A 27,767-nucleotide genomic window follows, 5' to 3' on the forward strand; every position below is an offset into this window, starting at 1 on the left:
AGACTCTGCTAACGCTGACGGGCGGGCATGCACAGCACATCCAAAATCAGCCCACTCACCATGCAGCAGGGCACCAGGGTCCCGCAGACAAGTTTTGGGAGACTACAGCAAGTGTGAAGAACAGCTCAAAACTAGTGCTGGGGGCACCTTGAGCCGGTCGGTCAGCTCAAGAGAGCACAGCCCACAAGGTTGTATCGTCTCCCCAAAGTCAAGTCAGCTAGCAGGGTAGCCCCAAGCCCCAAGTGCCCAGCTCACAGTCAGCCAGCTGCTCATGGGAACCCCGGAGCCTCCCCCATTTCCAGCCAGGCATAAGGCAGGGCGGGGGCAGAAGGAGGATATGCTCAAGTAAAAACTGGATCCAAATGGGAAAGCCAATTTGGCCAAAAGTTGAAAGATCTGCAGTCCAACATCCAAAGATGAGATTACGTGCCTTAGCCTCCCATTGCTCCCCAAGGATCCCCAACCACACCCATCCCATGAGCCCCAAAGTAGCTACGGCATCACCCGAGGCCCCACAGTCTCCCAACAAAAATAGTCACCTGGCCTCCTACACATACACTTTTTGACCAAACCCATTTCAGAAAAATTATGCAGAACCCTGGCTTTGGGTCAGTGGCCTCCTTTTCCCTCCAGCAGGAAAGGCCCGTTGCAGCCCCTCACTCCTCCTGTACCTCCTGTGGCAGAGGAGAGCAGGCCTATCAAAGACCCCCAGGGCACCGCCCCCAGACCCTGGGGGCCCGGGGTCACTTTGCCCTCTGAATCCAGCCCACAGCTTTGGCCTGAAAGAAATCAGGCAGCAGGTCAGGTGAGAAAGTGGCCCTGAGCCCATGCTGAGCCTGGAGCGCTGCACATCACAGGCTCTCACACATGTGGGTGGAGGTGATGACATCAGAAGGGGGCCCAGAGAGAAACCCCACCTCCTGGGTGGGCCTGTCATCTGCCCCCAGCCCAGAACCATGAAGGGCGCTGGAATCATGCCAGTTTCACTGGTGAGAAAACCACAGGCCACCTCTCCAGTGGACTGCATCCCGTGGCCCCTGGCCACACTGGGTCCATTCCGAGAGCAGGGGACTGAGAAGAGTGAAGTTCTGTCAGGCGAGTCGTATCCTTCAGGAGTTTTGTACCAAGAAGCCCTCTGGGACCACTCTGGTGCAGAATGCCCCAATAAAACTCCCAAACAGCCAACCCCAAGTCTCGGCATCCCAGCCAGACTGAAGAGCCCTCTCAGAGTCTCCCCACGGGCATCATGGGGCCCACAGGTCGGAAGGGCCCCATGAGTCTGGCCAGCTGTGGCCTGACCACCCTCACAGAGCCCCAGACCACGGCCTTGAGTCAGGTGAGTCCCAACGTAGCCACTAAGCGGCTCTGGGACCCTCGGCAGGAGATTTGCCCCTTTGCAACTTTGTCTCCTCAGTAAATTCAGGATCACCGCATAGTTCTCATGAGGCTTGAAGGACAACACATGACAGTTCTAGGGATCCTTAGTGACATCACATCCCTCCTTGCAGGAGCTCTCCCAGAAGACAAATGGCTCCAAGGCTTTCCTGGGCTCCTGGAGGCTAGGATTTCAGGGACTCTCAGGACACCAGAGACGCTGGCGCTGAGCAACAGACCCAGGTCCATCCCAGTCAACCAAAGCCCCCAGCTTCTATCCCTTCCTATGTTTGACCTGGCACAGACATTTGAAACCCTCCCCACCCAGGGCAGCTGGGCTGACAGGTGCCCAGTGCCAAGGACAAGACAGCAGACGAGAAGGCGTCAGCACGTGCAGGGTTAGAAGCCAGTGTCACCTGATTTCGGAGCAGGTTAGTTTGAGCTACGAGATGAGCCTGCAGTTTGCCTTGACACCACTGGGGGGCGGCTTTCTCAAGCAGCGAGACAGGCTGGGGGTGTAGGGAGGTCAAGGGGAAGGAGAGTGGAGAAACAGGAGGGAGACGGGGAGAGAAACAGAGACATAGATATTAAACACCACGTCCAAACGTCCCGAACGCGGTGACAGACAAGCTGGCAGCCCCTCCAGGGGGCCAGACCCCCAGAGCAGGCTGCGAATATTAAGGAAGCCCCAAGCAAACGGGGCACAGAAAGGATGAACTCCAACTGTAAAGCAAAATGTGAGAATTGTTAGCAGGGGCAGAGGGGCTCAGCAAGCAGGGTCCTGCCCTGAGGTGGGGTGGGTGGAGTCATCCTTGGGGCTATATGGAGAGTATGGCCAGCCCAAGTCCTGTGCTCCCCCACTCCTCATCCCCCAACCCCCATGCCCACCCCAACCCCACCCGGCTAATCCCAGTGGAGACAGGGGCACATTGGATCCGGTGATGGAATCCCACTTAGCACAGCAGGTCGGCGGGGCCTTGCCAGTGAGGGCCGAGTCTGCCCTTATTCTGGAAGGTGGCCTCAGAGTGAGTGGGAGGCCAGTGGCCAGGGCAGGCACCATGAAACGGACCGGAGCTGGGCCCTCCCCCAAAGGACCAAAAGGACCTTCCACCCATTCGTCCTGGGCCCAGCCCCGTCCCCAGCCTAGTTCTGGGACCTGGTAGTAGTCACAGGTAGGAACCCGTCCCTAAGGGGGGGGTCAAGGATTCCCACCCCCAGAGGAGCATTGAGAGCCAGGGTGCAAGGGGCAGGTGAGTCCCAGGGTCCTGTGTACCCCCTTCCTGCTTTATCTTCCTGAACACTGCGCTGGCCACTCTCCAGCCCTCACCTTGGCAATTTTGGCGTCATCCTTCTTTTTGGCCGTTTGGAGCGACTCATAATGGTGCCGGGCACTGTCATAGTCCACCAGCTTCCGCCCTCGCTTGGCGATGCGTGACTGGGGAACAGATGGAAGAGGAGGGAGCTGAACACATGCTTGAGACACTGTTGCTCAAAAATTTCTGGTGACAGACCTCTCTCCTTCAGAGCAGTCCATGTCCTCTGTGGTCCTTTCTTATACAGAGGTCAGACCACTTCCTTGCAATATTAACCTATTTGTCAGTACCCAACAGCCAGTACTATGTTAGACGAGCCTCTTCCGTGGCCAGGCCCTCAGATCATTGAAGATGGCTCCTGGGCCCCAGGTTTCTCTTCTCCAGGGCCATCACCATCAACCTCCCTTCCTCACACCCCACAAGACACTTTTGGGAGCCTGAGACATCTGCATTGGATGGCTGAGGGGGCTGTCATGGAGTGTAACCCTCAGTGGACCAGGTCCAGCATGATGGTCACTAACTGGGCTCCTCTTCATCCATGGCCGAAGCACCTAGGTCCCACTGGCCTTGGTGGAGACCCTGGCACACTGACAACTTACAGCACATACCCAGGCCCAGCAGAGGCAGATGGCTTTTTGAACATGTGCAATCACACAAGGACATCAGATAAGGCGTGACACACAACAGTACACATTCCCTTCCAAGCACACACAGGGCATTTTTAGGCACACTCCCAGGCTGGACATCCCCTTGTGCAATCCTATAGACTTCCAGAGTGGCATGGCCACATACACGTACATGCACCATAGGGTCACCTCCCATAGCCTGGAGACCTAGAGGTACAGGGCCCGAAGGTCCCAGCTCAGAAAAGCCCAGGTCTGGGGGCTGGCACGCCAGCTCAGCAGGAGCAGCCCTGGAAGGATGAAGTACCCAGCAGAGGGGATGCCTGCTTTCAGGACAGTCACCTCAGAGCCTGAGCCAGTCCTAGACTGCCCTCACCCCAGTGCTTCTCTCCCTCTCCAGCTCCTCTAAATAGGCTGCCAGCTCGACAGATAGCCTCTCACCTTGATGTCAGGGAACTGGCCCAGGTATGTGTCCATGGTCAGCAGCGCCTGGTCCACTAGCTTCTGGTGGTAATCCATCCAGAGGAGGTCATTGTTCTGAAGGAGGCAAGGGCACGTGAGGGCACCATCAGGGCCTCCAGCCACCCCAGCCCTAGCTCTCGCCTCTCCGGAACCTGGGGGCCAGCTCTTGCCCCATCACTTCATGTCTTGGTGGCTTCTCAGAACCTCAGTTTCTTCATCTGTACAATGGGCTGGGGGCTCAGGCCAGTAGAGCCCTGTGGGAGGGCTGGGCCTCCTGGCATGGCTCACCTCAGCAATCTTGTTTGCTTCATCCCTGCCAGGCCAGTCAGGTTCATACACCTCCTGCAGACACTCATTCAGCTTCTTAGAGGCCTCATGCATGGCTGTGGGGCAGAAGGGCCATGCTGCAAGCAGGGCCATGGGGGCCTAGGACAGGGGGTTCCCAAAAGCCCAAGACGTATATGGTTCTCCACAACAGCCCTTGCCCGTCCCCCATAGACCCTGCTGCCCTTCCCAGCTCTTTACCCATTGGCTCCCACGGGGAAGGCCTCTCCCGGGGAAGGCCCTTCCCTGTGTCCCATGAAGTCCGGCCCACCCAGGCCAGGTCTGCCCCTTACCTTTGACAGAGGCCAGGTAGGTCCGGAGATCCTTCTGCAGCCGGGTGCCCTCATTCTGCAGAGAAAGACGAGGACAAGGTGAGGGCCTGGGGGCACACCCCACACCTGACCCTCTCCTTCCTGCACTCCCTCACTGACAAACGAAGGTCTTCCTGATAGCCACCATGGATCAGCTGTCCTCCTCAGAGCACTGGGAGAACTAGAGCCCTGTTCCCAAAGGGACATTCATATTGAGTTTATCAGCACCTGTCTCTTCCAGGCACTATTCTCAGCCCTGTAAGGAAGACAGGAAGACAGAATCTTCTCTGCCCTGCACAAGACACTGCGGGCATGCCTGAATGACACACACACAGCACAGCGTATGTGTGCGATGGGACCGGCCTGCCCTCAGACAACCAAGGACCAGGTGACCAAGGAGCACAGAAACATGGGCTGGGGTGGGGTGGGGGGTTTAGTAACCACCCGTCACCTTGCTCCAGAAGCTTAGGTGGTGCCCGAGACCAGCGGGCTCCCACTGTACCATGCCTGGGGCCGGGGTGGCCCTGTGGGGAAAAGGAGCCTCTGGTAGGGGAAGGGCCAAGCCAGAGCACAGAGAAGTGTGGAGATCATGTCCAGGTCTCTCAGGACACAGGCCCAGCTGAGGGGGGATGGAGGAGGTGAGAGGAAAAGGTTAATGAGGGAGAGTGGACCAGGGAGCAAAGCTTCATCATGCTGGACCTGACCCGCTGGGGATCACGCTTCCAAACCCAGCTTCCGTTCCTGCCAAGCCTCCAGTGCCTGTCTACACTGCACCCCAAGGAAGGGGTTGCCCACAGGGTGGGGTGCTGCACTTGCCCAAGCATCAGGCTGTCCCAGGGCCCCTTGTGCCTCCCAAACAAGGCCACAGTATGAGCAGGCATGCGGGGCACAGATGTACAAGGGGCCACCCAGAGTCTGCGCCCTCAAGCCAACCACAGCTAGGCCCCGAAGCCAGCTTCACAGTCAGTCCCGAGTCAGACACAGCCCTCCCCCACCGAGCTGCCTCCTGCAGGGCAGCACCCAGGCCGGCTAGCACAGAATGTCTGTGTTCACTTCCAAGCTAGCTCCTTTGGCCCCCCAAACGGGGTGTCTGAGAAACAACTCTCTGAGCTTCCCGGGGCTCTAACACTCCTGCAGAGCAACTAAGTGGAGGATAAAGTTCTGGACCCACTGTCCCGCTGGCCTGCTCTCTGGGCTCTGGACTTGGGAGTCTGGAAGGGCACCACAGCCTTCCCAGGACCGACACCTAGAGCTGCTCGATGGAGGGAGGCGGCTTGGTCAGGTGCTCCCCACCACCCCTGACCTCAGCTCCCATTGGTGGCCTGAAGAGCCCCCATCTTCCCAGGGGGCTAAGGGGCAGGGGTGCCCCCTCCTGCATGGATTCCCTCTGGCTCCAGCTGACTCTTGCCCCTCTGTAGTCAATGCCAGAGGACCTTCACTCAGCAGCCCTGGAGCAGAGCTCTGGGTGGGCCCTGGGGACAGGACGGAATCAGACCTGATATACCTCAGTAACAGATAAACAGCAACGATGAGTCCTGAGGTACAGGCTATAGGTGGCCCCTAGGAGGAAGAGCTCGGCCCACCTGGAGGACTCTGGATGGCTTCAGGAGGGCCCGAGCTGGGTTTGCAGTACTCAGGGGGAGAGGGCATACAAGAGGATCCCCCAGGCTCTCTCAGTGCAGGGACAGGAAGGCAGGGGTGCTGTGACTAGTGCTCAGTGGGCCCCCCAGGGGCTGCGAGAGGAGGTGACAACAAGGTGACCCATACCTTTTCCTAGGGCCCCCCTCCATAAGAAAGGGTAGGAATTTGCTTCCTTGAAGACCATATTCCCTGATCAAATTCACCCCCTCCTGCTACCACCTTTGGCCCCTGAATAGCTGGCTATCTCACCCAACCTGAAGGTAGACAGAGCCCCAGCTCAAGTTACCGCTCCATGTGCATAACCAGGGAGCCCCCAGATAACAACCAACACAGCACTGGCCTCACCGCCTGGCCCCTCTACCCAAGCATCAGCGAGGGACTCCTTACCAAGAGCCAGGGGCCAGAGGGGATGACTCTGAGGGACAAATGAGGAGAGCAACACACTCTGGTCACACCTCTGGGGCCAGACCACAGGAAACCTCAGCTCCCAGATCTGCACTTTCCTCACCTTCTACCAAACAGATCAGCCTGCTCTGGGGGGCCCCATCACCCCCACTCCAGGCTGTAACTCAGGAGGTGCCGTAATATTTCCCTCCAGCCCAGCCAGTTGCCCTCAGGACAGGGGCTCAACTCCAGAGTGGGAACCCGAGAGTGGACAGCTCTGAATTTAAACCCTCAAACCCCCACACCAGCTGTGTGGCCTTGGAAGAGTTGCTTAATCTCTCTGAGCCGCAAGTGCTTCACCTGGAAAATAAAGAGAATATTAGCATCCACCTCAGGGATGCCAGGCTTGTGTCTGTGAAACACAGCAGTACCTGGTCCACAGCAGGGACTCTAGTACCCACGACCCCTGAAAGACATCCAGAGCAGCACCCCACAACTGAGGAAACCAGCTCAATAAGAGACGTGCCCCAGGGGCTTACAGAAGACGAATCAGAAGAAAGATTTCAGGTTTCTTGTTCAAGCCTCCATTTCACAGGTGAGAAAACTGAGGCCCAAGGAGCAGAGACACACCCAGGGCCACAGAGGCAGTAGATGTGTCTGTCATGGTGCCTACCTGGGCCTTGAAACACTTCCCACTACTGGTCTGGGGGACAAGACAGGATCCATAGGGGTGTCTATCCCTGCCGTGGGAGGCTCTGGACTAAGCTCCTGAAGGTGGATGTGGCCCTGGAGGCTTTCCCAGCAGGCTCCCCGGCCCTCTCCCAGCGGGCTCCATAGCCCTTGGCAGTGGGCTGTCAGAGTTCTCAAAAAAAGGCCCCTTTCCCTGGGTTCCATTCCAGCGTGGAGATGTCGGTGGGTGCCTTCAGGGCTTCCAGAGGCCACAGATATGGACGAGGAGTAGAGAGAGACCTGGTCCCTCCCAGCCTGCAGTCTGAGCCCGTCTGCCCCTTTCCCAGCGTAGCTCAGACTCTGCCCTCACTTCCCGTGCACATTCCCACTCCGGTGGCCTCTTCTGGCCCCATCTCCATCTGTCACTCACTGGGGCAGGACTGCAGAAGCCCTAGAGCCACCGCCCAACTCTCCCTTCCTGCCTACTACCTTGGCCCTCCCCAGGGAGGGCGGCATCACCAGGGTTCTCTCACTCCCCCCTCTGTTGTCCTCAGACACAGCCATAACATCTGGCTTATTCTAGATTTAGCAGATCTCTATGGGGGAGTGGTTTCAGGGACAACCCAGTCAGGGTGTTCAGAGCCCTTCAATCAGGAAGTCCTCCCTTGTATCTGACCACTGCCCCCAGGCTGCCAACATGATTAAGCCCCTCTTGTCAGTGGCCACTAGCCTATAAAGGGACTTGGTAAGAATGCCCTTAAAGTTCCTTGCAATCCTTGGAACCAGGTAAGTATGGGTCTGAATCTACTCTGAACACTTGTATGGTCTTGGACGAATCACCCTACTTCTATGAGCCTCAGTTGCTCCATTTATAGAAAGGGCACAATGATACTGGGAAGTAGCTACCAGCCATCTCCAAATGGCGTGGCCTAAGCCGCGCTCACAAATGGCTTGCTACACCGCCAGGCAAGCTGGTGCTCAGCAGGTGCCCAAATCAGTCTGCTCTGTTCCCACATCAAAGTCAGCAGTTGCCTCTCTCCTTACAAGAAGCTTCTACAGCTCCCACTTGCTTTGACATTCAAGGTTTTCCAGAGTCTGACCACAATCTATTGTCTGCTCCCCCACCAACCTTTCTATGTCTCACCAAAGACCTAAAGTATCCCCCTGCCCCCTCCACTCCCATGCTCCATGCTCAGTGCCAGTGCTCCTTCCTCTAGGAAGTCTTCTGTGACCTTGCCAGCCCACACTGATCCCCTTCTCCAAGCTCCCCTACTCCACAAATTCAGTTTTTGACATTTTCACCTGGCAGCCACAGTTCCATTTTCACAAGCTCCCTAAGGCCAAGGGCCACCCACACTCACCAGCTGCTTGTTGAAATTCTGGACACACTGTTCAAACTGCTCATCCTTTGTTTCATCTGCCTTCCCCAGTTTCTGGAGGACCTGCAGAGGCAGATGGAGAAAGGAAGAGTGTTACCTTGAGAAAGAGACCGGCCAAACCAAGAGTACCCAGTCCCCAGCACTACAGACCGCTCCCCCACCTCAGGCAGAGTCTTGGAGGCCCAACGATATCAACAGTCCAGGGTGCTTGGACCATCAGGTCTCACAGCTGCTATGATCCGCAAGGGCAGGACTGACTTCATCAGGTCTTGAGGCCTCCCCATGCTCTGTCCTCCCCAGTAACTCCTGGGCCCTAAGGCTCACGAATTCCAGAGGGAGGGGCAGAGCAGGCCCTGAGCTGGGAGGGCACTGAGGGGTGGCCAAGGATCAGGCTCTTTGTATCACTAGGAGTCAGCTCCCAATCTGACTCGATTTTCAGATGTGACCCCCTCTAGCCACCCTGTTCCCTTCTCCGCAACCCAACAGGCCATGCGGGGCCCACCCCTGGTGTGCACAGGAGCACACACAGGACACACAGGCTGACAGCCAAACACACATGACCTACTCCCAACGGGAAGTCTCAGAAACTGTCTCTGCCCTCTGCTGAGTCCCAGCTGCCCCTGTTGAGCTGTGTTGGGGAGAGGAGGTGGAGGGCAGAGGTGGGGAGATGGGTGAGTAAACAGACGGAGGGAGGGGGACAGAGGGAGGGAGAGACAGACAGACAGACACCCCCAAGGCCAGTAGAAGAGAATAAGAGGAAGCCCTGACCAAAAGGGCTGGCCCACCAGGTTTTCCCAGATTCCCCTGCAGTCCCAGAGTTCCCTATGATGGGGTGGGAATGGAGATTGGGAGAGGGAGAGAGAGAGGAACCAAATAAAGAGGTGAGGGATAAGGGCAGTGGGAGAGAACACAGAAAGGGGAAGACGAGATGGGGGTGCAGACAGGGGACGCTGAGGCAGAGATGGGGCGGGTGTGCAGGGAGAGACGGAGGCAGAGACAAAGATGGAGAAGAGACTGCCATCTACAACCTCTATTAAGCAGCAGAAAGAACAACCCTGAGATTGTTCAGCAGCGGCAGAGGCCACAACCCAACAAGAACGAGGACACAGGTGGCAGGCAGTGGGTGTGGCAGGTGGAGGAGAAAAGGTTGGGACAGGGCGAGGCTCAGCACCCCATGGGGCTGGGCCACACAGGACCAGGGGGCCAGCCCAGCAGCTGTCAGAGACCAGCAGCTCATCATCCCACTCCCTCAGCTATGTCCTCCCTTCAAAGACCTTGAAGTGGGCCACACGGCCTGGAACGCCAGCTCTGCCCATCCGGGACCCAGGCTCAGGTCCCAGACTGAGGCCTGCCCAGTTCTAGAATACAGTCCAGACCCTTCCTGCTGCTGACTGTCCTGGGAGAGCCTGCGCTGCCCTGCTGCTCCTTCTCCTGCTGGCGCAGGGGCCACAGCAGACCAGTCAGCTCTCAGGTCCCTCTCTTATCATGTAGTACATCTGGCCATCTCGACAAGCACCTGTTCTATACCTGGTCCCAGGCATCTCTGCTGGGCCAGCAGAGATCAACCACATACATGTCCAGCCCCAAGAGACAGGGAGCCACTTGGGCCTATGGGAGCCCAGGGGAGATCCCATCTCACCTGGGCAATCGAGGATTTCCTGGGGGAAGCAGCAGCTCAGATGGAGCAAGAACTTGCAGCAAAGGCAAGGAGATCAGAAAGGTGAGGTTCATTACTAGGGGATTTTGAATCACTCAGGGCAACTAGAGGCCGCAGAGGACGGTGAGGAAGGGTAAGAGTAGCAGGAGGAGCAGGGGTTGGCACTGGGGTCTGGTCCACCAACGAGTCTATGCTACATGGTCAGGACAGTCTACTGGGCAAGTGCAGTTGGATCCCAAGTGCTGACACTAGGTGAGAGGAGGAAAGCAAAACAATCCGCCACGCCCATGGACTCCATATTTCCTGCAACAACTACCTGCAGCTGGTCCCATGGAACAGGGTGGCTGTGGAGCTGCCTGAGCTTCCATAGGAGACTCACCCCTATCAGACACCCACCACACGGCCCCACCACCTCCAAAAAGAGAAAAGGATCCCTGTGTAGGAGAGAATGTCCAGCAGTTAGCAGGGCCACCGAATAGGCCGGAGGCCCCCAGGGAGAAGCATCAGCGCCGGGCCATTCTTCAAGCCTGGAAAACCAGGGAAGCGGCCTCGCCTTCTCCCCGACGAGATGCTCCATCGACAAAGATCAGCACCCGCCTCAGGGCTACGACTGTGCACACAGACATGCACACCCAGCCCCATTCCGAGATACAGCCGTGTGTGTGCCACCCAGACAGCCAAGGCCACCGGAGGAGAAGGCCAGATACAGCCGTCTGTGTGCCACCCAGACAGCCAAGGCCACCAGGGGAAGGCCAGATACAGCCGTGTGTGTGCCACCCAGACAGCCAAGGCCACCGGGGGAAGGCCAGATACAGCCGTGTGTGTGCCACCCAGACAGCCAAGGCCACCGGGGGAAGGCCAGATACAGCCGTGTGTGTGCCACCCAGACAGCCAAGGCCACCGGGGAAAAGCCAGATACAGCCGTGTGTGTGCCACCCAGACAGCCAAGGCCACCGGGGGAAGGCCAGATACAGCCATGTGTGTGCCACCCAGACAGCCAAGGCGACAGGGGAAAGGCCAGATACAGCCGTGTGTGTGCCACCCAGACAGCCAAGGCGACAGGGGAAAGGCCAGATACAGCCGTGTGTGTGCCACCCAGACAGCCAAGGCCACCGGGGGAAGGCCAGATACAGCCGTGTGTTTGCCACCCAGACAGCCAAGGCCACCGGGGGAAGGCCAGATACAGCCGTGTGTGTGCCACCCAGACAGCCAAGGCCACCGGGGGAAGGCCAGATACAGCCGTGTGTGCCACCCAGACAGCCAAGGCCACCGGGGGAAGGCCAGATACAGCCATGTGTGTGCCACCCAGACAGCCAAGGCGACAGGGGAAAGGCCAGATACAGCCGTGTGTGTGCCACCCAGACAGCCAAGGCGACAGGGGAAAGGCCAGATACAGCCGTGTGTTTGCCACCCAGACAGCCAAGGCCACCGGGGGAAGGCCAGATACAGCCGTGTGTGTGCCACCCAGACAGCCAAGGCGACAGGGGAAAGGCCAGATACAGCCGTGTGTTTGCCACCCAGACAGCCAAGGCCACCGGGGGAAGGCTAGATACAGCCGTGTGTGTGCCACCCAGACAGCCAAGGCCACCGGGGAAAGGCCAGATACAGCCGTGTGTGTGCCACCCAGACATCCAAGGCCACTGGGGAAAAGCCAGATACAGCCGTGTGTGTGCCACCCAGACAGCCAAGGCGACAGGGGAAAGGCCAGATACAGCCGTGTGTATGCCACCCAGACAGCCAAGGCCACCGGGGCAAAGCCAGATACAGCCGTGTGTGTGCCACCCAGACAGCCAAGGCCACCGGGGGAAGGCCAGATACAGCCGTGTGTGTGCCACCCAGACAGCCAAGGCCACCGGGGGAAGGCCAGATACAGCCGTGTGTGTGCCACCCAGACAGCCAAGGCCACCGGGATAGGCCAGATACAGCCGTGTGTGTGCCACCCAGACAGCCAAGGCCACCGGGGGAAGGCCAGATACAGCCGTGTGTGTGCCACCCAGACAGCCAAGGCCACCGGGGAAAGGCCAGATACAGCCGTGTGTGTGCCACCCAGACAGCCAAGGCCACCGGGGGAAGGCCAGATACAGCCGTGTGTGTGCCACCCAGACAGCCAAGGCCACCGGGGAAAGGCCAGATACAGCCGTGTGTGTGCCACCCAGACAGCCAAGGCCACCGGGGGAAGGCCAGATACAGCCGTGTGTTTGCCACCCAGACAGCCAAGGCCACCGGGGGAAGGCCAGATACAGCCATGTGTGTGCCACCCAGACAGCCAAGGCGACAGGGGAAAGGCCAGATACAGCCGTGTGTGCCACCCAGACAGCCAAGGCGACAGGGGAAAGGCCAGATACAGCCGTGTGTGCCACCCAGACATCCAAGGCCACCGGGGAAAGGCCAGATACAGCCGTGTGTGCCACCCAGACAGCCAAGGCCACCGGGGAAAGGCCAGATACAGCCGTGTGTGCCACCCAGACAGCCAGGGCCACCGGGGGAAGGCCAGATACAGCCGTGTGTGTGCCACCCAGACAGCCAAGGCCACCGGGGAAAGGCCAGATACAGCCGTGTGTGCCACCCAGACAGCCAAGGCCACAGAGGGGAAAGGCCAGATACAGCCGTGTGTGTGCCACCCAGACAGCCAAGGCCACCGGGGGAAGGCCAGATACAGTGAGATCTGCAGGCAGTGAGAAGCCCGCAGAGGAAAGGGACTCTTACTGTCTCTATCAGCCTCAAGTGTCTCATCTAGAAAATAAAGAGAATGTTCGTGCCCACCTCAAGGCTCATGCCTGTAAAGATGTCTCTGTACCAGGCCCACAGCACGTACTCAAGTAACAGGACCCCCCCGGAAGGGCCCTTCTCAGCAGAGCAGCCTTCACACAAATGCGGGCCCGGCATGACACCAACCAACCCTCACGCCCGGGCCAGACAGGCGGCATTTCAGATGCTAGGCAAGTCACGTGCACACTCACTGTTCATATGTGCATGGGCATACATGTGCACACAGCAAACTACTATTCATCCTTCTAAACCTTCCTCCGCCAATGCCTCCTTCGTGAAGCTTCCCCTGCCCTCTCCCTCTCACACACCACTCTGTACCACTTAGGGCCTGGGATCTATTCCCTCATTGCCCTGTGATGGTGCCTGAGAGTCTGCCTTTGGCCCTGCCCCAGCCACATGAGCAGTCCGAGGTCAGGGACAGTGTCCAGCCCTATGTCACCAGCTCTTACACAGGGCTGGGCACAGGGTGGACACACAACATGTTCTTGGTGGCTGCTGGCTAATCTGAGCCATGGGCTTTGAGGGCAGTCATGACTTTGAACAAAACATCCCATCTCTCAGCCTCAGTCTTCTCTCTTATGCAAAATGGAAGTGTGACACAGACACTCCTGTGTCACACTTGTCATGTACTTATCAAACATGTCTCCCTTTGCAATAAACAAAGGGAGGCTTTTTGATGATGGGACAGAGGACAGGTGCACAGGCCCCCCACACTTGGTATCAACCCAGAAGGCGGCAGTGGGGGTGAGTTCAGCAGCCCAAGTGCCAGCAGTCACTGCAGTTCCTCTCACCACATTCTCAGCTCAGCCAGATACAAGTGGAGCTGAAGTGCCTCAGAAGTGACAATCCAGGCCAGGCCAGTTCAGAGAGAGGAGCTGGTGGCAGGAGGAAACCTCCTTCTGACAATTCCCACAGTCCAGGCTCTCTGACCCTGGGCTGTGAATCAACCAGGCCAGCGGCCCCACCCTGGGGGCAGGAGGGAGGCTCACCAGACCCGAATGAGTGACTCTTGGTGTCTGGGCTCAGCAGGGGCTTCCTGTGGCCAGGGTGCTATGGAGGAGAGGTGCTCCTTCCCCAGCCTTGCAGCTGTGGCCTCTCTCACAGCCCAGAGCCTGCAGCTGGCCCCCTCCTCGCTGGTACAGATGTCCTGCCCTCTCCTCTGCTCCTCCCAGTTAGCACACAACCTGAAGACGGGCAGGCCCACAACACACAGGTGCTTCTGCACAGCTGTGTTGCCCAGTAACCAAACCCACAGAGGCAGAAGGGCCCTTGAGGCCAGTCTTGTTTGAACTAAGAGCAGTTTATCACGTAATGTGCAGCCAACATGGCACTTTACAGACCCCAAGAGCTCCCTCCTTACACTTAAGTGTCTTCACCTTCATGTAGCCAATGTCAGGTAAGCACAGATAAACTAGGACACAGAGCCTAAGGTCTCATAGTCAGGAGTCAGCACTGAACCGCTCTGCTGCACCCAAGCTCCCAAACTGGAAGCCAGGCACCTGGTAGACCTCACTGGCTCACAACACTCTGGCCGCAACACGGTGTCATGGGCCCGCTGCACTGACACCCGGTGGTCCTGCTTGGACTCAGAGCGGAGCCCCGCGCCCCGGGGCCCGCCCGTCCTGGGGCCTCTGACTCCCACAGAGTGGCTGCGCCCCCTGCACTGGTGGGAACACAGCCACATCTGAACGGCATGGCACAGGGTAGGAATAAGTACTTACTAGAACCTAAGGCTGCGGAGGGCAGAGCCAGGGGCCCAAGAGGGCAGCTTGAGGCAGGAAGGGCTCACATTCCCAGTCAGCCCCACTCCCAGGCTCTGGGCCAGGCAGGAAAGCTGGGCACCCCCAACGGCCATGGCACCTGTCACAGCCGCTACAGGAGGAAGCATCTCACACAGCCATCCACCCCTCACCCAGAGTGTCCCCAGAATCCCAACCCACACCGACATACACACTCATATACGTGGGGGAGGGTCTCATCCAGCTCCCACCAAGGGACCCACCGCCCAGCTGCTGAAACCCCATGAGGCCCTCACCTTCCTCATCTCCTCTCGGCACCTGCCTGGCTGCCGGGCTGCCGCCCCAGTCAGCCGTTGTCGCAGAGTGAGCCGTACCCAGGTAGTGGGCGGTGCCACCTCACTTCTTCCTCCCAGCAGAGCTTGTGGTCAGGGGACCACAGCAACAGGATGCACGTCTCCGAACCCTCAGACAGAGGCTCCCAGAGGCAGGGCAGACAGACACACAGATGGGCAGGCAGGTGGAAGGCCAGGGTTTCCCAAAGATCACTCAGCACCCACAGCTGGGTCCTTTTCTGAGGGTGACACCCCAAGAGGGAAAAGTGAGGTGAGGCCACTGGAACTGGGCCAAAGGTGGTCAGCACTGCCCTCCCCGAGGCAGACATGGCAGGATGGGACCTTCTGCCCACTGACCCCTGAGTTTCTGGCTCCCCCTCACACCCTGGACATGCCCCCTGTGAGTGTCTCTGGTCATGTCGTCCGCCGTCCCTCCCACACACACTGGGATGGCCACGCTGGGGAGCATGCCGAGAGCTAGCCTAGGGCTCCTCCACACTGAGGCTGCAGGGCCGCTCCGGCCTGTCAGGGACTCAACACTGGAGTGGCAACAGTGAGCGTGGGGGACCGCACAGAGACGGTGGGCTCCTCCCACAGGTAGCCAGCACAATGCCTACCTTCCTTTCAGTGGGCATGTGGCATTCTCACTTAAGGAGAGAGGCGGCCAAGGCACAGAGGCTTGAGGTGACCTGTGGGCTCGCGGGGACTGGATCCGGGTCTCCTGGCTCTTGGGTCCTTTCCCTGGGTGCCTCTCCTGGGCTGTGCCTTTTGACCCCGGGCTGGTGACTACACGAAAGGGGTATTTTCATCTTCTCATCCAGCCCAGGAAACTCTGCTTCTCCCTCCTCCAGAGAGCCCAGTGAACTCACTAAGGAGGAATAAGGCAACTCTGCCTTCAGAGCGGCCATGCTTACCCCCAAGTATCTCCTACTGATGAGTTTGGCCTGGTCAGTCCCAGAGCTGCTGTTGCACCCTTGGCTTGGGAGGGGACCATGGAGAGAGGGGCTAGAAAGATGGGCCTCCCTGGGAGGGTGTCAGGACCGTGGGCCCCTTGGCCTGGCTCTAGCCCAGCTGAAGGGAGAAGCAGCCCAGGCTCCTACTCAGGAGCAGAGCCTAGGGTCTAGGAAAGCAAGTTCAGAACTCATGGCCAACAGGCCCTGGCCAAGAAAACTCCTCAGCCTCCTATAGCACCAAGAGGCTTTGCCGTACAACTTCCCAAAGGCTACATGACTTTTTAAGAAAAAGAAATACTGAAACACTGGCTTTGGGCAAGAGCCTACAACAGCATTCCATGCCTAGGAGGCTAGAATGCTCTCAGCAGTCAAGCCTCCCCAGCAGCGCCCGTATGCACACACACAGGTCCCACACCCATGTAGCGCGGCACCCAGCACGCGTGTGTTCACATGCTGGTGCTCACCACCTGTCTATGCACACACTCACACACATGTCCTGACAGGGCTGCCCGCGGCATTTCAGCACCTCCGGGCATGACAGAAAGGTGGCAGAAACCATGAGGAGGCCACAGATCCAGACAAGAAGCAGAGCAGAGGTCAGGAGAAACTGTGGGAGGAGAACCAGGATGAGGAAGCAGAGCTGCAAAGAAAATTGGAGAAAGGGAAACCAACAGTGGCCCAGGCAGGAGGGCCCGCCTCCGGGTGGTCACTCTGGGGCACGTGCGTGTGTGTGCATACAGGCAGGGCTGCCCCAGAAACACAGGCTGGGCCTAGGCCCCAGTCCCCTCCCCTGTCCCTCTGCCCCCAGCCCTTTCCCTAGGCTTGCTCTGGGGATGGGCTGTTTGCTGTTTGCCTTCCTCCCAGGGCAAATACTGCGAGCTCAGCTCACACTCAGGAGGGAACCCCTAACTGTCAGATTCTACCTCTTAGCCACACACCTGCCCGGCCCGGCTGGCCCAGTGAGTAACCGAAGGACCCCAGCAATGGGCATTGAACCCACCCCTCCTGCTGAGATCCACTGAGGTCACACAGCAAAGGACCCCAGACAGCCTGGTCCAGGGACCAACCTTGAGGGAGGCCCACCGCCCTCGATATCCTTACAGGTGGGCTCATATCACCAGGGCAACCTGAGGTGGTGACTGTTGGTCCCATTTTACAGATGAAGAAACAGAGGCTTAGAGAAGTCGGTTGGTTGATGAATGGCAGAGTCAGGACCCCAAACGTGTCGGTTCCAAAGCCCAAACTTAACTTGTGATTCTCAAACGGGGGGGTTCACAGACTCCTGAAAGTAACAGGCAGGGTGACTAGGGTTTACTGAAAAAGATTCACATTCCACTGCATCCCAAAGATTTAACAGGTAAGAGACAACACTTTTGTGGCATAACCAACACAAATAGTGTAGCAGAATGCAAAGTCAGCAAAGATTTTTGCGATGAAATGTGAAAGTAGAAAAATATTTCCAGGTTCCTACTGGCCAACTGAAGCTGGGCGGCACCCCAAACTCCAGGGCCTTCCCCCCGACATGGCAATCTAAGGTGTTTTTCTAAGTCCTTGTGTCCTAGAAGTCGCTGTCCCCAGACACCAGTCCAAAAAGACTCATCATACTTTTCTGTGGGCCCCTAGTCAGAACGGCTGACTGAATGAGGAAGCCAACTGGCCTTTCTTGGGAGACTGTACCTCTAAAATTATCTCCTTCCTCTTTTAGGTTTAGAAAGTGACTTTCTCTTTCCTTTATGAAATACTGGCGAGAATAAAAGGTGATGTTTGATTTCCCTTTTTACATCCTTAACTGAACACATAAAAACTTGGCTAGCCCCACAACAATGCCTTGGAATGCGACTGGTTGGTCAAACACCAAAGTGCAACAATGCCCTCCTAGCCCAGGCCCTTTCCACGGTGACCCCCCCCCAGGGCTGGCAGCCTAACCCCACCCCTGAGAAAGGTGGAGGGATGGGGGTCTCATCCTCATCCTCATCTATCCGTCTGTCTCTGCAGGTGGGAGCGGAGGCTCCCACCCAGGCAGGCAGTTGCGAGGCAACTCTAGGCTGGACGTCTCCCACCCTCTCCCCTTTCCTCCCCCTTCTCAGTGTGCCTCAAATTCCATGCTGTTCTGCAGATAAGCCTGTGTCCAGCGATCAGGTCGGGCCACCCAGACCACAGAAGAAGCTAGGGTGGGCTGGGGAGACTGGACCAGCCCAGAACAGAGCACAGGAAAGCACAGCAGCAAGCAGCATAGGGAAGGGGTTGGGGTGCTTGGAGGGGCCAGGCTGGGTTGGTGGGGTGAGGTGGAGGCCATGAAACAGCGGCAGCCTCTCGTGCAAAGGCATCCAAAAGCCGTGGAAGTGCCCTCCGAAGCCTGTGAGGGCATGGAGGTGCTCCACAAAGGAGGAGACAGGCTCCAAGTGCCTGACCTCAGGGCTAAGTCCGTGAGGAGCTGGAAAGCGAACACTACCATTGGGTCCCAAGCCTGACAGTTCTAACAGCCATGGCGCCACCTTCCACAGGCTAAAGTAGCACAGGAGCCCCATGGGACACCTAGAGGGCCCAGGCTGGGTGCCCCTCGCCTCACGGACACCCCCCCACACACACACACCAGGCTGAGCCCATTCCTCGTCTCACAGAATCAGGTGTGTGGGGGGAGAGGCGGGGAGGAGGGCTTCTGGAAGGGCCAAGACCAACCAGACCAAGACTGGCCCCCCTTCCATAACCAAGCACCACGTAACTATACAGAACCCCCGCCCCCACCACTAGCCCTCCACCCCACCCAGTCACACTCCAGTGGAAGAAAGGACTGTTCACCAAGGCTGCTTCCTCCTCAGTGGTCCCTACTTGACTTTCACCTCTCACAGCTCAGACCCGATGGCCCCTCCACTGTGAGCAGTCCCCACTCTGAACGTGGGGCATTGGCCCCCTGGGCTGTGAGGGCTGGGCTCGGCTTGGACGCCCTCCCTGAGCCTGCCTAGATCTACTCTGCAGAAATCAAAGCAACGTCCCTACTTTGGAGGGAGAGGCACGTGGTGCTCTAAGCCTATGAACAAAACCCCTGCAGGGCACCAAGCGGGTGGGGCAAGGGCGGGCTGCTCTTAGGGAGGACTCCGGAAGTGCCATCTAAGAACTGATGAAGGAGGGCATGCCAGGGAGAGGGCACGGCAAGTGCAACGGCCTGGGATGGCAAGAGCAAGGCCAGTGTGTCTGAAGAGAGGGTCGTGGGTGAAAAGCAGGGGCTCTACGAAGTGCCCTCATAGGGTGATTTTATCATAAATTCCTAACTGGGCAGGTCATGGTGGGAAGTCACGCCCCAGGCCTATGACTTCTTTAGTGAAAGGTTTTAAGCCAGCCCTGTCCATTGTTCTTGTGTATCTATGTTAACACACCTTTGAACTGCCAGAAGTAATGCCCCTCAAAGGGGTATTAACCCTCAAGAGAGCACATAATCTCATTAACCATCCCGTAATCCAACCCCCGCCTTGCTCTCTCCTATCTTACATAATCTCCCTTACTGTCCCTCTTTAATATCAAGTGCATAAAAGAAGCTGCAAAACTGTTATTCTCGGGAGCATTTGAGATCTTGCTCCTGGGCGTATGGCATCAGTTTGGCTCAAGTAAACTCTTACAAAAATTCTCTACAGGTTTGAACATTTCTCAGGTCAACACTTTGAAACTCCAGCATGGAATGTGAAACCGTAGAGAGCTCTGTTTGGACTGGCAGTTTTAATAGATCTCGGGCTGCTGTGTGGGGGCAGACTGCAGAGCGGAGTGGCACAAAACTGGTTTAGAAGGTGACTGCAATAGCCCAGTGAGAGGCAACGGTGGCTGGGGCAAGGACAGGAAATGGTGAGAACTGGTCAAATAAGGGGTGACAAAGAGAAGTGAAGGGGACTCCAGGATCTGAGCCATGAGAAGGAAGGAGCTGTCTTCATATGAGATAGGGACACCTGGGCATCATGGTGAGCTTGAGGTACCCAGAGATGTCAGGGAAAGAGGTAGGAACACATTGGCCAGGGACACTGGGGTAGCCAGGAGAGAGCCCACCATGGGACTCCTACCATCCCCCATTCTCCACCCATCTGCCCTCAGTCACACCCACTCCAGTGACCAGTTCAGGGCGGTGAGCAGAGTGTCTGGTCTGGACAGCTGCGAAGAGAAGGGGAGGAGTGGGAGGGGAGCACTTCCTGCTCTGGACCCCTGTTGGTGGCAGAGGTGCAGGGGGCAGGCCCAGGTTGTCCAACCTTGTTAGGGAACTCTACCTTTCTGAGCCCTGGGCCTCATCACTAAAACAGAGCCAATACCTGCTCCATCAAAGGTGACGAGTGGTTGTATAGGTAAGAGGGCCCGACACAGAGAGGTGGCTGGTTTCCTTTCTGCCTCATTACCCTTCTTGACCTGAGACTCCTCCCACCCAAGCCAGGAAGCTGCGGCAACCTTTCCTAGTCCCCACCCTGCTCCACACCCCCACCCTGGCCCCACCCCCACCCACATGTCTCTCCTGATGCCTGGTGCCCACTGCCCAGCACACCTGTTCCCATGACTCATTCAGGCTTACACAGGACATTCCTCTTGGACAGCAAACACCAGCCCACCCACCTCCCTCTCCTGGCCTAACCTCCCCTCATCAGCCTCCTCAACCCCCACCTCTGCAGGGACCATGCAAGCCCCACCCGCACCCTGGCCCCTTTGGTAAAAGGGTAAAATGGTAAGGGTCCCGTGGAAACCAGACAGCAGCAGCAAGTACTGGCGTCTTCTGACCAGCAGCATCCACACGGGCAGCCAGATGGGCCTCAGTATTCGACATCCCAGAGCCCAGCCTAGATGCACCCCACTCTCTGGAAAGGTTTAGAGGGGGCTGTAGCCAGGGCCACCCAATGGCCCTTGTGTCATGCTGGGTGTGGCTTGAGGAGAACAGGCTATGTCCTCACCCTCGGCCTAGCCCTCCACACCACCTGTTCAGAGATGTCAGCACAACCACTCCCAGAGCCAGCGTCCACCCACCTATCCCCTCCATGCAAGTGCGAGTGCTATTCTCAGCCCAGGCTCCTGGACGCTGGCCATGAGCAGAGGGGTGGAATCTGCGCCCAGCCTACCCACCTCCTCTCATCACCTGCTTCCCGAGTTCAGTGGGAGAACAGCCTGTGCGGAGGAGCAGCGGAGCCTGGGCCCAGCCACAGCAGAGCATCGGGCAGGGGCAGAGGAGGGTGGAGGTCTTGCCTGCACCCACCTGCCTCGCTGGGGCCAAGCAAAGGTCTCACTGGGGGAGGACCACGGAAACCCCCAGTCTGCGGCATGCTGGCCCTTCATGTCACCTCCTCCAGGCAGCCTTCCCTGACCCCAACCCGGGCACAGGGACTCACTTATCCCTCCAGATGCCCTCAGCCCTTTGCATATGTTTGTTCCTGTCTGAGAAGCTAGACCTAAATGTGCAACCAGGTTGTTCATTCATTTTACCAATTGGAATCCTTCATTTCCACGTCTATACAATTGGAACTATTAAATAGTACCCCAAGCAGATAAGATACACGGTATTTTTTCAAACACATGATTGCTATTATTGTGGTTATTGTTATTTTTGTTATTCAACGAAGTCAATGCCCAGAGTCAGCTTTAAACAGCTCCTACCCACCCAACCAGGCAGCACACACGACAAGGGCTGCTCCTCACACCAGTCCCAGGCCCTCCTCTGTCCAGCATGTGAGCTAAAGGCTTCCTGCCTCAGCCCGGTACTGTACACAAGTTCCTGGTACCTATCAGAGCACCAAAGGAATTCCCCCACATTTTGTGGGGGACAATCAAGGGGGGGACTCGCTGGATCTGGGGTGGCTCTTCTCCCAGCCCAGGGCCAGCTCCACTGCATTTCACTAGAGTCCAAGCTGGAGAAGAGCGAAAGGGACTGGAAGGGGGTGTTTGACTAACCTACAGGTCGAGGGTAAAGGCTGGTGGGGAGTGAAGCAAGAGGGGACCAAGAACAGACTAGGGGAGTCATGTGGCTGCCCCACCCCGAAAGACAGAAAGAATGCTCAGCAGGCAGGAGGGACGTTTCTGGGCTTCCTCCTGCTAACCCTGCAGCCTACTATTCTTGTGCTGGGAGGTGGGGAGTAAGAGTAATAGGGGGCACGAGGTGGCTGCTGAAGGGGAGGACAGCGCTCCCCCACCCCAGCAGACGCAGCTCGCTCAGTGGGCAGAGCAGGGCTTCCCAGCATGGGCCTGCAGACCTCCCCTGGCTCAGGAGTCAACGCAGAGGCTGCCAGAAATCATTCCAAACACCTGCTGGGGAGGGGCTCATGCCTACTGCCCCTTCCTCCCCTGGGGCCCTCTTTACCAGGAGAAACAGTTCAACGGTGAGGAGACGTTGAACAGCCACACAGAGTTACCAATCCCTTTTTTTAAAAAAGACAAAATCAGGGGAATGAGCCAAAGGAGGAGTGCAGGCAAGAGCAGAGCGGGGCCGGGACTGGGGGTGAGCCCCAGGTCCTAGAGGGCGGACCCTGGCCATCACACGCAGCTCTGCACACTTCTGCATCATCTAAAAGCTAGAAGGAATTCCTGCTGCCTACAGGGAGAGAGGGTTAGGACGGGAGTGCTGAAATGGTGAGAAGTGCAGGGAGTCCATGTTGTCCCCGGGCCCTTGGCCTCCCCAAGGCCTTGTCTGGGCAAATCCCCTCCCCTGAGACCTCAGGCTTGGACCTTGACTCCTCCACTGCTGCTGGGCAAAAGCAGCCGAGGCCTGGGCAGGACCCAACAGGACACACACACATGGGTACAGCTGAACACCCCACATGTGCCTAAGGTATCTCAGCCACCCCCCACCCCACAGTGCAGCTGGGCCCGTGAGCTGCCACCCCAAACTTAAGTCCTTGGGTGTGAAATGCAGATACTGTTCTCCCACTTAAACCTCAAAAACATGAAAACCGAGGCTCAGAGGAAATATGTAAGTTGCCCAAGTTCAAGGGATTGCGAGGAGCAGGGCTGGGATTCGAGCCTGGGTCTTCCACCTTGCCACACTTCATAAGGTGCTTTGCAAAACCTTTCCCATCCCTTATGCACAATCTCATTCATTTGGCATTAAGTGCCTACTATGTGCAGTGCTGAGGTCACAGCCTCTACCCTCACTGCTCAGGGTGCTGGAGAGAGATGGTTACCTCACTTCATGGAGGAGCAAAGCACAGCGAGAGGTTAAGCACTGGTCCAAGGCCCAGGTGGAGGGAGGAGGAACCGGCTTTGGCTTTGGGCCTCCTGGTATGCTGAGAGCTCCATTGCCCAGGCCTCTCCCTCCACCCGCTGCTCAGAAGCGGCACTGCACTTGCTGCACAATGTAGGGGGCAGCCTCCCCGGTCTCCTGGAGCACACAGCGGGCAAGGTGACCTGCGATTGCAGTGCCAAAGTCGCAATGCAGGCATCAGATTCTGTCCTGCTGCGGGCCATGGGTTTCCCGTAGCGCTGATGCAGCCCCCCCACGAGGTCCTGAAGCCCCACACCCCCATCAGGTCCGTTCTCAAGTGCCCAGGCCAGCAGGGGAGGATGGACCCCAAGAAGGGCCCCCACCCAGCCCACCAGATTCAGAGCATCACTGCCCACAACATCCTGAAGGACGAAGGGCCCGGCTGAGGCCTCCTCTAGGGCCACACAGTTCATCCAGCCGGGAGGGCGGGACTTGGGGAAGGTGGTGACGTTACAGCTCGGCCAGGCCTGTTTCCAGAACAGACTGCTCCACTGAGTGCTCAGTGACAAGGGCAGGGAAGATACCAATAAACTTCTGGCTTAGTTTAAATTTCAGAAAAACAACAAAAACGTTTGGGTCCTGTCTCAGGTTCAGCAAATGCATCCAATTAATTGTAGATTCTTTTTCTTGATTTAGATCAAGGCTCAGCTTGTATTCCTGGCCATTAACTGGTATTGCGTCTCCCTGGCCGCAACATCCCCCCCCCCCAACTCTTTCTTTGTGGGAGGTGGGAGCTGTGGTGTCTGTGCCTAGCTCTCCCTCTAACTGGAGGCTCCCTGGGGAGTGGGGAGTAAGGTCAGGTCTGTCTAAATCTGACCCTGACCCTGTCGGGTTCCTTGATTCCTAAGAGTACCTAGGTTCTAGGCTCTCTCTGCCTCCCTCATGGAGTCGTTTGGGGATTGTGGGTGAAACAGGGCCCACATACTAAACCTGAGCAGCTCAGGGGAGGTCCGCATGGCAGGCCCTACAAACTCAGAGACCAAACTTAACCACACAGGACGGTCTGAACATATAAATTCCTAACTGAAAGCCATCCTGGTGGTAGTCACATCCTTGGCCTGTAGCTTCCCTGATAAAGGTCAATCTTTACAATAAATGAGCCTGCCTATTGTCTTTTGGCATCTAAGATAACAGGCCCTTGGAATGTCAGAGTAATCCCTTTTCCAAAACCCACAAGGCACAACCCAGCACACCAGAGCAGGAAACTGCAGAATCCCTTGTTGTTGTCCTGGTCCCTTGATTACCACCTCTATGTGCTGTAAATGCTATTAACTATCCTGCACCCACCCATATAATAGAAGTACCTGTCTCTCCAATTTACTTTTTATCCAATCTCAGAGATTTCCCCGTTAAGGTACCACCAATGGATTTCATGTAACCCTCCTGTGCTTTGACTCTAATGTATAAGTTGCAAAATCACCATTTTGCAGAGCATTTTATAAATCCGTTGAGATTTTGCGTCTCGGCAACTGTCGCCACTTTGGCTCAAATAAACTCTTAAAAACTTTCCCTTAGGCTGGCTGTTTGTATCATCAACAGGAACTCCCACACAGCGAAGGGACAGCTCTTCAGGTTCACCATCTCTGGTTTGCAAGCTTCCTGCAGTAACCAAGGGTCCCAAGGAGCACGCGCACACATATCTGCCCCACAAAGCAGCCCCCACCTACTGATTTTCATTTGAAAACTCTTAGGCACTCACATTTACACATTAATGGTCATTATCACCCTCTCATTACCTGGATTCAGCAATGGGGTGACAGCACCCGGGAAAGGCCAACGTGGGGCCAAGTCAGATGACTGGGAGGGAGGAAATCCCGCGGATTCCCTGAGCCTCAGTGTTCTCATCTGCCAAAGGGAACCATAATCCAGTCCTGCCTACCTCCCAGGTCACAGAGAAACAAATGAAAAATGGTGGGTGTGAGGGTTCTTAGTAAATTAGAGAATGCCATAGAGATACTAAGATTGTCCTCCCCTCTTGAACCATCTAGACCTGACTGGACTCAGCAGGAACTCAGCTCTGCCATTGTCATATACAAGAGGCCTGGAGTTCACCGTATCTCACTGACAGGCTTCCCGGTTCCCAGATGGACACACGCTCTGGGATGCCAAGCCAGAGTTCAACCCACGTCTCACAAGCCTGAGCTCTTTTGCTACACATCAGGCTTCTTGAATGAATGAATGATGGGAGACCCTTCACCTCTGTACCCAGCTCCCTGTCCCTCATCTGGCCCCTCAACCCACAATCCCCCCTGGAACCACTTGCCCTCCCCTACCCTCAGTCAGGCTCTGGCTCAGGAGGCTCTGACTTCCCCACCTCAGGGAAGCGACACCACCACCTCCCAGTTTAGCTTTCTCAGTCTATCCAGGGAAAAAGGGAAAATGCATTGCAGTTCAATTTCAAGAATCCTGTCATAAGCAAAGACAAAGGGCTCAAACACAAAAGCCAGAATGGTACATGCACAAGGGCTCTCAGGGGCTTCCCCACGATGGCCCCCGCCGGAGACCAGGAACTGACAACACTCCCTTCTTCCTGGACCCTCTCCACCAGCCCATGGGGCAGGAACTCCTGTTCCTATCCACAGAGGAGGAAATGAGGCCCTAAAGAGGACAATGGTCAGTGGGACCTTTCTCAGGGGTCCTTTCTCCCTCTGTTTGAGTCTGTCTTCCTCCCACACACATCTCTTAATTGTCTTCTCCCCTTTCCTTCATTCAACCTCTCCTTCCCCAACTGCAGTGCTCCAGGGTCTTGGGTTAGCACCTCATCCACCGTCACCCGTCACCCGTATCTGGTCCTAAGGTAGTTATCAATGGGCTGGAGGACATGTTCTGAGAGAATTCATGCCATCTCAGAGCAGAGAAATAGGGGCGCCACAGTAGGTAGGTTGGGGGGAGCAGGAGTGCCCCTGAGGGGTCTCTCCCAGCCCAGGTCTCCCTGCACCAAGTCTGTCCCTAGTGCCTAATGGCCAGGCCATGCTCGCCCAGGGCTCAGGCATGTTGGCCATAGTCCTGGGGAGAGGCTGAGCTGAGCAAAGGGTCCAAAGAAAGTAGCAGCAGCTGTTGGAAAGGGGGCCGGGCTGGCAAAGGTTCTGTCACCATCCGCCTTCCAGCTCCACAGCCTCTGTGAAGCTCCTCAAGCCACAGGCCTGAGTGGAAACCCCAACACCCTCCGCAGCCAGGCACTGCTCCCGGAGCCTCCATCCACACATTACCGCTATCGAACCGACTCCCCACCCGGCAGTCTGTGCTTAGAGTCAGGGGTCTCCACCAGCTGGCACGACCAGGACTTTCCTCATCTGACAAATGCCCCTGGCTCTGACCCAGGAGCCAAGGGACCCCCACCGGCCACCTGGTCAATGGCCTGGCCTGAAAGGGCAGAGCACACAGGGGTGTCTTGAAGAGGGGTGACTGATCCCTGATGGCCCCTGTCGGCTGTGAAGCTCTCCAAGCCTACTCCTGTCGCCCTCTGCCCCATGTCACCTTAGGGCCCCCAAACCGACAGGGGAGCAGGTATGCACATAATGGGGTGGAGGGAGGTACAGGATGTTGTATACCAGCCTTTCCAGCAAGGTTAGGGCACAGGTGTCATCCAGCTCCTGTGACCCCAGCCCCGAAGGGGTGGACTCTAGGATGGCAGCCCTGCCCCAGACCCCCTTGGGCCTTCCTGGACACATTGCACTCTAACCTGTCTGAGGTCAACGTCATTCCCTCAAGGGACTTGGGACTCACCCCTCACCCCGTCTCCTGTTCCTCAGAAAGCTAGGGGCTCACAAGGCCCAGAACAGTGAGACAGTGGGTCCTCAGTGAGCCCAGACTGGGAGACAAATGGCTCAGGCCACACCTGAGGAAGAAACGTGAGCGGGCTAGGGCAAACGGGGGTTTGAGGGCAGAGCCTGCTCATCCCTCTCGGCCCTCCAGGGCCTGATCGCCCTCAGCTGTCTTTTCAGATTCAGTCTCATCCCACTTCACCCCCCTCACACACACATTCTAGCCACCCTGAACAGGCTTCCAGAAATACCCCTCCCCACCCCACAACCTGACTCCTTTGCCTTTCAAACACAGCTCAGGGTCCACCTTCTTTGAGGAGCATTCCCTGTCTGCCCAAGATGGGTGGGGAGCTCCTCAGTGTCCCACTGCCCTTGCCTGAATAGCCACCCGCCTCCTCGGCTCAGTGCCGTGCTGGGCACTGTGTATAGGGCTGGGAGCTCCTTGAAGGCAGGGGCAAGTTCTTCTCTTCTTAGTCCTCTCAGGGCCTCAAGACCCCGGCCGACAGTGTGGGCAGGTCATAAACAAGAGAAGGAGGACAGCGATAAACAAGGTCATCACAGCTACTGGGAGATAATGCAGTGTAAGAAGATGAGGCATCTAAAACAAGGAGCCAGTGGAGATGTCCCTACAAAGGTGCCCTGGGAGCTCCAGGACAGAGGCCTGCAGGGACCCAGAAGGCCTGGGAGTCCAGCCCCGTCCCACAGTGACTGTTGCTCCCTCCAGTCCTGTGGTGCAGCTGCTTGCAGCCACCCACTCACTCGCAGCCACCGGTGGGGTTCAGCCCCAGATACTGCTGCAGCGGCCTCGCACTGCAGAGGTGGAGATGTCTGCAGCTCGCTGGACTTCCCTGGGGCGAGAA

At 57.2% G+C, this 27,767-nt stretch overlaps 1 protein-coding gene across 30 annotated transcripts in view; it reads right to left on the reverse strand.

Moving 5' to 3' along the window:
• Positions 1–27,767, reverse strand: part of BIN1 (bridging integrator 1) — a 52,728-nt gene that overhangs the window by 17,064 nt on the left and 7,897 nt on the right. For 16 of the 30 annotated variants that reach the window (XM_033102271.1, XM_033102293.1, XM_033102287.1 and 13 more), the window contains exons 2-7: positions 8,463–8,543; positions 4,390–4,444; positions 4,061–4,155; positions 3,752–3,847; positions 2,702–2,809; positions 1,791–1,883 (exon numbers count right to left, since the gene is read on the reverse strand). In XM_033102271.1, the coding sequence (XP_032958162.1) occupies positions 1,791–1,883; positions 2,702–2,809; positions 3,752–3,847; positions 4,061–4,155; positions 4,390–4,444; positions 8,463–8,543 (528 nt within the window). Of the gene's footprint in view, positions 1–1,790; positions 1,884–2,701; positions 2,810–3,751; positions 3,848–4,060; positions 4,156–4,389; positions 4,445–8,462; positions 8,544–14,941; positions 15,013–27,767 lie in introns of those variants that run through there. The other 14 variants (XM_033102298.1, XM_033102296.1, XM_033102292.1 and 11 more) reach the window with 5 other exon arrangements.

The sequence above is a fragment of the Rhinolophus ferrumequinum genome, unplaced genomic scaffold, assembly GCF_004115265.2.
Source record: "Rhinolophus ferrumequinum isolate MPI-CBG mRhiFer1 unplaced genomic scaffold, mRhiFer1_v1.p scaffold_84_arrow_ctg1, whole genome shotgun sequence".
Classification (NCBI taxonomy): Eukaryota; Metazoa; Chordata; class Mammalia; order Chiroptera; family Rhinolophidae; genus Rhinolophus; species Rhinolophus ferrumequinum.